Source organism: Acanthopagrus latus, chromosome 21 (genome assembly GCF_904848185.1).
Source record: "Acanthopagrus latus isolate v.2019 chromosome 21, fAcaLat1.1, whole genome shotgun sequence".
In the NCBI taxonomy this organism is placed as follows: Eukaryota; Metazoa; Chordata; class Actinopteri; order Spariformes; family Sparidae; genus Acanthopagrus; species Acanthopagrus latus.
Genome location: NC_051059.1, coordinates 10147256 through 10158008, shown reverse-complemented (window position 1 = coordinate 10158008; position 10753 = coordinate 10147256). Strand labels below are relative to the sequence as shown.

Below are 10753 nucleotides of genomic sequence, written 5' to 3'. Positions count from 1 at the left end.
CCCTGTGCCTGGAGCTAGCCACTGTAATCTACCTGTAGCATTAGTATGAACTTCCTGTGCAAAATCTCTCCATAGCCCAGTTAGCAATGCAAGGCTGTCATCACATCACTCTCTCCGCCTTCCTCCTCTCTCAGAACTCAAAGCCTTAAATCACAGCACTAATCCTCGTGAACAGTATTTTTAACTTGCGTTTGGACAGAAAGAACAGCAATAGGATTAGAGAATCAGTAAAGAGGCTGAATCCCTAACGCATGCAGCTGATCTTCTTGCACACTGAGAGACCAACGCAGGAGCTCTATCTTTATCTTTATTTCAACCTGATATTGCTTTTGAGGGGACAATACTCAACCTGAATGGAGATCTTGTGGAGTACTTTGTTGTTTCTTTTCACTGACTTGATCTGAGCTTGGCACAGTTTTTCTTTTGCTCGATTGTCTTCCAAGGAGCGGTCAAAATGGAGAACATGAGGCCAAAGTTGAAAGTGCTGAAAAAGCGTCGCTCCAGTCTTTTTGCAACCATAAAACGGGATTCAAGCATTTCTCAAAGCATCGAAGAACAGGAGGCTGATTTCCCTTTTGCACAAGCCAGCTCTGTGAAACCATGGACGTCCATGGAGACCCTTGACACTCCTGACGACACAAATGTTCAGAAAAAAACTCAGAGCAAAGAGGCACCCAACCCGAGGCAATCGAACATCGTCAACCTCAACGTGGGTGGAAAGGTGTTTCACATCCCGAAGCATTTGGTCCTCCAATATCCAAAAACCAGGATCGGAGTGCTTGCCCTCTGTAATGATCCGGTCAAGCGCATGACGCTCTGCGACGATTACAATGTTCAGAACAATGAGTTCTTTTTCGACAGAGACCCCATGTTTTTCCACTACATCTTCCACTTTTACTGCAGTAAGGTCCTGTGGGTGATGGATAGTCTCTGCCCTGTCAACTTTGAGGAGGAGATGTCATTCTGGGGGTTGAGACTGAAGGACACTCCAAGGTTTGCTGTACATGATTGTATGAGAGTGTAGCATGGCCTGTAGCTGTTTGTGTATTTAAAGCATGATTTTGAACAGCAGATCTTGTAGAAGTAGACAATAAATTAGCTTCATCTTCTTCTTCTCAGGTGCTGCCGCATACTGTTTGAGGAGAAACTGGACGACATCAGAGACCAACTGAAGGTCAACCAGGAGCTGATCGATGAGATTAAGCCCCACCAAGATGACGAGGGATACAAGAACATGTTTCTCGGGGGCTTTCGGAAGATCCTGTGGGACTTGATGGAGAATCCCTACTCCTCACTGTCAGCCAAAGCCTTTGCTGTGTTTTCCAGTCTCTTTGTCCTTATTTCGATTGTTGCCATGACAATGAATACAGTGAATGAACTCAGGCAGTACAAACTTGCAGGCAGAACATACATGGAGTGGGTCGAGGTCGCCTCCATCCTTTTCTTCGCCTTGGAGTACTTTTTGCGATTACTCACCACGTCCAACATCAAACATTTTGTGAAGAGTGCCCTCAACTTCGTCGATGTGGTGGCTGTTATGCCCTATTTCATCCAACTCGTTTTTGAGGCGTTCGTTATGGATTCTGAAGACGTCAGTGCGAAGGAAGACTTGAAGACCATGGCAAGGGTCAGCAAAGTCAGCAAGGTGCTCAAGGTTGTCAAGCTGATGCGCATCTTCCGTATCTTGAAGCTTGCCCGTCACTCCACGGGCATGAGGGCATTTGGTTTCACCATCCGACAGTGCTCCGAGCAGGTATGGAGGGATTTTTAAACAAGAGATATCTAACATGGTTTTTTTGGATGTCTAAATTTCACTTATTGGATTAAAACGTTTGTTGAGTCTCACTTGCAGGTGATCAAATACTGATGCTTTGGGTTGGCGTCCAACCCGAAATGCCAATTTGGCGGCAGTATTTGATGACCTTTCTCCAACATGTTACGTTGTAATGCTTTAACAGAGGGGACGTGAAAAAATCAAACAGAGAAACACACATAACTACCAAAGTTGAAGCAGCTATAAGAAGAACGTTAACAATGAATCAAATGACTGATTGTGTACGAAAGAGGTCACTCATACTGATGAACCCACAGAGAACCAGCCCTCATTTATCTTTTGTCAGCTACTTACATTAGTTCACAGGCCTGAAGCTTTACTGCTTAATCTCACTGCAGTGTTCAGCTGCATTTATGTTTCCCAAGAGTTGGTTGAGACGTAACGAGAGTTTGACTAACGTCTATCAGTTGGTCAAAAACTTGACCCCAGATGAATACCAACGTTGTTGTAACTGTGGGGATTACAAGCACATGCTAAACAAGTATATAAGATTGTTTTCCCTTTCTCCTGAGTTGGCAAACAATCAATAACAGGTCAAAACACAGGTTTTAATGTCTACACTAGCGAAATGCTTGCTCAGGATCAACACCGCTAGGCATCTTACTGCACAGTTGTAAAGTTAGAGTAAGAATAATTTGTAACTGAAGTCGTCCTGTAAAGAAGGATTATTTAGTAGATGAGTCTTTGTGTTCGGTGTGATGACATTTTTTTAAGTCACCGAAGCACTTTATAATTCACTTGTGGGAGATTTATTGATGTAAATTATGTCTTACAACAAAAGGTGTGATTACTGAAAACCAATTAAATTATCATGTGACTTGATGGGTGCTTCTGGATGAGTGAATACACTTATTTCCGAATATGAATGGACACGTTTCCAGGTCAACATTATTTCTGTCATGCTTTAGGTGTGCTGTCTGTTCCTGTTCATCGCCATGGGCATCTTCACTTTCTCTGCTCTGATGCACTCTGTGGAGGTGGACCAGCCTGGGACACCATTCAGCAGCATACCAGATGCCTGGTGGTGGGCTGCAGTGAGTGTAAACTTCATTAACAGTTCTGGTTCTGGATTTTTCTTTCATCACACTGCATTAGTATTTGGGCTCTAGGGGTTTTTTGTGTGTTTTCTAGCATTTTTTTGTAAATTATTTATTCAAATTGTGTACAGTTTGTTAATATTTTCCTTTTACACCTTTTTTCTTGACATCACATTAATCTAGAAAGTCAAGCCATTGTGCGACTTGTACCAGACTACATAACCACATGATGCCAGGTTACACCTGAATTGCCGTTATTATTAATAGAACAGGCGACGGTGCACAACACTGAGAGGATTCAATCAGATCTTATAGCTGCTACTTAGATTCTTCAGGATCAATTAACTGTTATAGCTTCCTAAGTTGTTCCCCTTGACTGTGAACCCGGACATAGAGTCAGAATGGAGGAGGGGTGTCAGCATGATCAAGCAGTGTGGTGCATTTCAGCTGTCAAGGATTAGACCGACTAGGATTTATGCTGCCTGCCAAGTCAGACCAAGAGTGCACAGTGCAAGGTCATGTTCTCTGCTGTATTTGCAGCTCTACCAGGAAATGCATCCACGACAAGATGGTAGAGAAAAAAATGTTTTTGTGTGTTTAAAAGTTATCAAACTTTTCAGAACCAGTATCAGGTTTGCCGGCGGTGGCTGTCTAGGTCTTTGAGGATGGTGCTCCACTCTACTGCCTTTTGATAGTTTTGCACCGATGATAATAAAATGTCAGTTCACTCTAGAGGTGACGGTTGGCATTTTGTTTTACATGTTGGATAGGACCATGCTAACTGGTATTGCCATGTTTAAAGTCTTTATGCTAGGCTAAGCTAACTGACTGTTTGCTCCATCTTCATCCGCAATAAACAGGACAGTGGTATTGATCCTTTCATTTAACTGTCAACAAGAAAACGGTAGCATTTGTTTCTCAAAATGTCAAATTATCCCTAATTATTGGCAAAAGTGGTAATGGAGTGGTGTAGAACTGATTTTTGATGGTAAATTATGGTCAGTCATAAGATAAAAAAGATCTATTTCCACTGAAATGTGTTATGTAGTTTAGCATAATATAGGATAAGAGACTCAAATTTGACTTTGCGTCTGTTTTTAATATACTAGAGTACTTGTATATCATGAGTCTGCTTCTCTGTTGCCTTGCACTCTCATTTAGGGACATTTGCTTTTTTTTTTTTTTATCTGGGAGCAGCTGTTAACTTCTATGTGTCTAATCCTCTCTAATACAGTGTAATGCGTCTTGTTTGTGGACCGTCATGCAGTGATTGCATTCGAGAGTCAGAAAGTGTTGCAGTGCGTTCCTCAAGGTTTATTTCATCCCGTTCATTCTTAGTGCAAAGAATATTTCAATTATCGGACTCTCGGGAAGCCACGTGCCAAAGGGCATGTAGGTGCAGGGTGAGAGACAACGTCCCTGTGCGGAACAAAATAGGGGAAATCCAGATATTTCACTTTCTCGCTGCATTTTTTAAGATGTGGATTTTTTAGTCTCATTCTCAACTCGGCAAATACTGCTGGTTTGGGCTTCCAGACGCCGCGACAGTGTCAAGTTGGCTATTAAAGGTGCAGTATGAATTGAGAGAGTCTGGAATGAGACTCAAAATAACTGTCTTACAAACAGGAGCTTTATAGAGTAACGCATAGTGCGAATCACGCAAACCCGCTCACTTATTCTTTCCATCCTACAGGTGAGCATCTCTACTGTGGGCTACGGCGATGTCGTCCCCATCTCCTATCTCGGCCGCTGTGTGGCATTTGGCTGCATCTCCTTTGGCATCATCCTCAACGGCATGCCCATCTCCATCCTGTTCAACAAGTTTTCCGACTACTACGCCAAACTGAAGGAGCAAGAATACAGTGTGACAAACACGGAGCGCACCTTCCAGCTCAGGAAACGTCTGAGGAACAAGTTCCACAGCTGCTACGAGGCCCAGCCGGAGGACTCCGATGATGAGATACATTACAGGCCCAGCGTGAGGCAAACCATCCACGAGGGCGAGGAGTGAGCCGAGCTGCCAACTTGCGACCCCGGTAACCCTAAATGGCCTTATCGCCCACGGGCCTAGACCGTGAAAGACCCCATCTGCCTCCAACTCTGAGCCTATGTGATTTAAGATAAACAATCTGAGGGGAGAAGATGGAGGCAGCAGCAAGTTGAGATAAGATTTAAGCCTCAGCTTTACAGTAGGTGCTGTTTGCACGCTATGGCTGATGACTCCTCAGGCATCCTCTCAATGGATGAGATGCTCCCACGAGACAGCTCATTATCTGTTTCTAAGAATAGCAGCTGCAGGCTAATTCTGATTAAACTGAAGAAGATGTTTGACATGAGGAGGTCAAGTATCACATTATTAATGGGACGGTGTTACTCTTTAATCACTTAAAGGGAGCTCGCGAGGAACTGTTTTCGTTGGAAGTGCTATTAAGGAAGACTTCTGGATAACAACATTGTGGTGTAGTTGCTCATATTCCACACAAAAGACAGTTAAACTTCAATTTCAGTCACGTGTTGAACTTGTGACTCATACTGACTGGTCTCAAGATCAAGATGAACCGTTGTCGTCACATTCTAGTATGTTTAGGAAACACAAGCAACATGTTCCAACGTATTTCAATGCACAAGTGATGAAAACCTCTCAGAGCAAAACTCTTCCATGTGCCATGCTTCATGTGTCAGTAAAGTGGTTCTCTTGTCTGCAGCTCACTCAACGTGCATTCGACTGCACCTAAGCGGGAGATGAGGCGCAGCGGGGAGGGTGTGTCACAAGCGATCAAGAGCATGAGTGTAATTTTGTTGTCAAGGATTACCAGGATTTGCTCTTGCGCCGGCTGCTTGGTCAGACAAGGGCAAAAGTCAATCATGTTCTGGGCTATTTTGGTGGCGGAGCAGATCTGATCAGGTGCCGTTTAAGTTCTTGGAAAAAGTTTATTTCCTCATATACTGCACAACACTAGGTAAATTGAGATACATCGTTTTTCATGCTCACCTGTTACTCATGGGCAATGGGGCTTATAATAGTCATCCAACATCTCTTTGGCATGATCCCTGCAGGGAGCGAGAGCTGACCTCTAGGTGTCAGAATCAGGACTGACTGTTCTTGTATGTGCTGCTGTGCTGTGTTCAGCTTCTTATGATAATTCAGTTAAAGCAGTTCCTGTTCTGGGCAACAACTCTCCAAACAGAGAAAGAGCTAAACTGGGTAACTGCATGATCTCCTCCCGAGCAACTTTAAAGGGTGGAGTAGCGGCCTCTCACTCAGGACTGTCCTGTTCAGTGAGCTGGTTTAAAACAAACAGGAGCATTTTAAAGGAGTGTTAAAGTAAGATATTAATGCACTGATGATGTGTTGTGCCTCTAGTCAGGAAAAACCTCAGATTTACAGAAACAGATCCCCATGATGTATTAGACCTCTGCTACACCTGTACGAAACATAACTAATGACAGCGTTGTATTTCCTTCCTGGTTTTTGTTTGGCTTTTCAACAAGTCCACAAATACCTACAGAAGTGTGTGAACATGTGTAACTGCGAATGTGACAAAAAAAAAAAAAAACTAGCATTGTTGAAAAAATGCAAAGAACTGACACTTCATGAGATGTATTTTATTTTACAGTCATAGTTACTTCATAAGACTGTATACCCCTTAATGGCTGTAAAAAATGAGCTTTGCCATGTACAAATACTGTAAAACGTGTAAATACTTTTTCTTTCTTGTGCATAAAATGAAAAATGTAAAACAAGCAGACAGGAGATAATGTAAAACATATGAAACACACACTTGAAAAGTGAAAAAAGGAGATTTCTTGCTTTGTTGAAAAAGAAAATCAATTTTTTCCTGACATTCTTGTCTACTCAGTCGCTTTTCCTTTAAATACAAACTTGATGTCTGTGTCTATTAACAGACAGGTTTCTTTTCTCATTGGCCTGAGGGACGGTGCTGCCAGTCTAATAGCATTACAGGATAAGGTAATGGGAGAGATGCCAGTTCTTAAATAGTGCCGTCAGCATCGGTTAAAACTCTCAAGTGACCTAGCCTGGACCGAATGGCCCGGGGTAGACGCAGTGTAGAGGGACATCAGGGACAGATCAGTCAGATGGACAGACAGACGGGCCGACAGATCCCTCAGACCTGAACTAAACTGTATGCACAGGCCGTTTGAATACCTGCAGTATTCACTACAGTTGGTTGAAGGTTACACACACTCATTGTTTCTCATCCACTAGAATTAATGTAAATGCCGTACAGTGTGTTTTCATTTTTTGCTTTGAGTCTGTCAGTTTGCACGTAACATGTCAGAGAGAAGACAGTGCTGGTTATTTTAGTATTAACTGCAACAAGGGGAGGATCAATCAAGATCAATGGGTCAAACAAATAGGACTATCTCCCAGGAGACCAGTGCTCATGTCCGATGTGAAAACAAAAGTCAACATTATCTTCTTTTAACATAAGATAACTTATGTAATGTATTTAATTTAGGTAACATTGCTGAAACTGAAACTTCAAACAGTTTCCTTTTTATAACAGAAAGGTATGACTACTTTCAGATTGTTAATTAATGCGGCCCTGAAGTGCCAAGCTAAACAGAGTTAAAAGGAAAAAAGAAAGCAACAGCAAAAAATTACATATCAGAGACCACAACCGGACAGGCAACACTGAGGCAGAACACATTTCTCTGGAGTCCATTATGAAGTCAGTGGTACGATACCCGACGTAAAAGGAAACTTCAACCTTTTTGAATTAATCTATGAATGCAAAGGCACGTGTGGGAATTTAGTTGTTTTTTATGGAATTAGATTTTGGGTGTGATCTGATTCCCTGCATCACAAAAAGAGATAAAGGAAGTCGTCTGCTTCTTGTCTTTGACTCAGTATGAAGAAAAGACAAAACAACTCTGGCGAGTTTAACTTATGTAATGTCTGTATTACGAGACTGGAAATGGGCAATGACCAGCATCAATTTGAGCATCTTCTGCCAGGGGTAAAAGAATACAACCCATGTTTGTAATTTCATATCCTGCTCTGAGATGAAAATTTGCTGCACATCAGCTGAGAGCAATAAACTAATACTAGGATATTTTCATTAGAGGTTAAAATGCCAAGCATCGCCGGGAGTACACTGAAGACGCTGACGTGCCACCTTCCATTTTGTTTCCTTCGGCGCAGGAATTATGAAACAGTTGTCTCTGGGGTGATGCAGGCTGAGCTCGGCCCGCGGTGACCATGTGTTTGAATAGGCGCGTCAGTATCCTTGACACTGTTTTGCCAGTCGCAGTCTGTTCCCAGGAGCTTCCATCCCTCAAAATGTGTCAAGATAAGGTGTGAGTGCAAACCTGTGTTCAAGGAAATCAGTTCAGTGTAATCACACAAATTATGATGCTTTGACATTTTCCAAACAAACATACGCATTTGTTGACCTGGTTAGTTCTAAAGAGCTGTGTGATGTTTTGTCTTAAAGGTGCAGTACGTAATGATTTTAGTTGAAAACTTGCAAACTAGCAACAAGCCACTAGAATTACCAATATCTGTGACAATAAATTAGGACATCTGTGGGCATTTTGTTGTGGAGACATTGACAGCAGCAAGTTTGCTAACCAGTTAGCCCTGGCCTGTCTCGATCCAATGCTCCTGTTTTAGCACTAACACCTCCCCGGTGCCCAGACTGCTAGCTGCACTGCTAACTGAGCTAGCTAACGGCAGCTACGGTTAGCAACAGGTAACGATTACTCTCATGACATGCTTCTCCCTGTTTGTTTTTAATCTGAATTTGTTGGATGGCCAGCGCTTACATACTTGCACCTTTTAACGGCCAAAACAGTCTGCTAAGTTTCTCGCCTCTCATGTTCTAAAGGCCGAGCTGCAGGTGGCTGTGAGACCAGGCTTTTTATCTTAACGAGAGTTTTAAGCCTTCACTCCAGTGACGAGCTCGAGATCAGGACATGCTTGTCCTTCACCAAGGCTGAGCACATCTTTTTTGAAAATCTGCGGCCTTAGCGTTTTTTTTAGGCAGCCACACGGTGACTATATAAGCTTCCTCAGGTTCCCCTCGTAAGTCGCATCCCAGACCTCGCCCTTCTTTCTCCACTGACCGACCCAGGAGCAGTAACACATCATACAATGTCTGCTGCCAAGTGCTTGCTGTCTCTGGTGGTGCTGCTGGTGGCTGCAGTGTGCGCAGCTCATGGCCAGGAGAGGATAAAGATGTGTGGGAGAGAGCTGATACGTCTGGCCGTCTCGTCCTGTGGCAGCTCTCGGCTGAGGAGAAGCATCCCGGACGTAGCACTGAGGCAGGATCAGAACTCTTTTCACTGTAAGTACATCACGTCATGCAGAGCGAGAGCCCTGATGTGGTATATAAAATCCTTTATACTCACCATCTAATTCTTCCCTTTGGAGTTTCTCAAGAAGTTCAGGTGCAAACTTCTCTGTTATCTTTCCACCCCCTCTGCACAGGGGACCTGGACGCCTCCACAGAGGAGCAGCAGGCGACGGAGGACGTCCACGCTGCTCCAGAATCCGATGGGGAGAGGGTGCTCTTCTCTCTTGCTCCTCACTGGCACCCCGTGTCCTCTCGGATTAGACGAACGGCTGGGAAAATATCTGATATCTGCTGCGAGAGAGGGTGCAGCATGAAAGAGCTGATCCAGTTTTGCTAGACGTCTGGAATGCAATCAAATATTGTCTTAAAAAGTTGTTGCCTTATTGTTGAGAGGAATGGTTACGCTTTATTTCCAATGATGTAGCACTCAGGCAAACATCAGTAATTGTAGACACACTCAAATGGATTATGTGATTTACAATGCCATACTCTAGGACAAAAGATAAAATCACTATGTACACAAGTCTTATTTTGTATTTATATGATTCACTCTGCAATATTTTTTTAGAAAACATTTCCGTCCCTGCTCTGTAATAAAGCTTTTGATGATTATTCAAGAGGGTTTACTTGGCAGAAATTCATTGTGTTCAATGCAAGGTCACAATATTGCAGCAGGATTTCTTTAGGATAACTGCATCAATTGGATACTCTCGCCATTTCGTATCAGACATTTAAAAAAGAAATGGAAGAAGCCGACATCCTGATCTTTTAGTCTCCAGTCTGGGTCAAGTTCTGGATCAAGTGGAGGGGGAAACTCCACTGGTTGCAAAAATTAGTCCAATTGTATGTAAGCTTATGGGGAAAATGACTCTACTTCCCCCATTGATATTTTACTTTAGAAAGCAGTTTCTCAATGAGTTTCTGGTCTTGAGTGATCGACAAGTTGCTTTCACAGTGTAACTGCAAGGCTCCAGCCTCTCATCCAAATATGGTCAACTCAGGCTCAAAAAACTTTAATGACAAACTCAAGAATTCACAAGGTAGGTAGGCCCAGACCAATGGGTGACATCACAGTGGTGTTAATATTTGGGTTATTCTCTCTTGAGCAGAGGAGCCCAGACTTCTTCCCCATGAGGGCCCACGGGCCAAAAACAAACCTGTATCATATTGTTAAGATGCAAAATGGTACTTGCATCCCAAGTTACCTTAACTGACTAATTTACTGCGCAAACTCTGCCCACCATGCTCAGATCATGAAAGATCATTAATAATCCAACACATTTAAAGAACAAGATGGGGCTGCATAAACACTATAAACTTTCTACATTTTTTTGTAATTTATTATTTTTTTTTCCAAGAAACATCTGGTGGGCCAAATTGAAACTTTTAAACTTATGGCAGGACAACTTGTGATGATGATGACAGTGCACTTCCAGTACCATCTCAGCTGTAATCATTCTGAATATAATACGCATGTGTTTACTGGAACTCATCTCTCATTAGATCATTTGACAGTTTAGTGTCAGATGAGGCAACACTGGTGGTCGTATTGTTAATTCAAA

General features: G+C 42.8%; 2 protein-coding genes across 2 annotated transcripts; both read left to right on the top strand.

Annotated features, from left to right (window-relative positions):
- Nucleotides 1-6658, top strand: si:rp71-39b20.4 (potassium voltage-gated channel subfamily V member 2). The gene is made up of 4 exons (XM_037084037.1): nt 1-993; nt 1120-1753; nt 2743-2868; nt 4565-6658. The coding sequence occupies exons 1-4, from the start codon at nt 455-457 to the stop codon at nt 4880-4882; spliced, it is 1617 nt and encodes a 538-aa protein (XP_036939932.1). The 5' UTR covers nt 1-454; the 3' UTR covers nt 4883-6658.
- Nucleotides 6659-8915: 2257 nt separating this feature from the next.
- On the top strand, nt 8916-9815 carry insl3 (insulin-like 3 (Leydig cell)). The gene is made up of 2 exons (XM_037084236.1): nt 8916-9182; nt 9326-9815. Exons 1-2 carry the CDS (start codon nt 8990-8992, stop codon nt 9526-9528), a joined length of 396 nt encoding a protein of 131 aa, XP_036940131.1. The 5' UTR covers nt 8916-8989; the 3' UTR covers nt 9529-9815.
- The last annotated feature ends 938 nt before the right edge of the window (nt 9816-10753 follow it).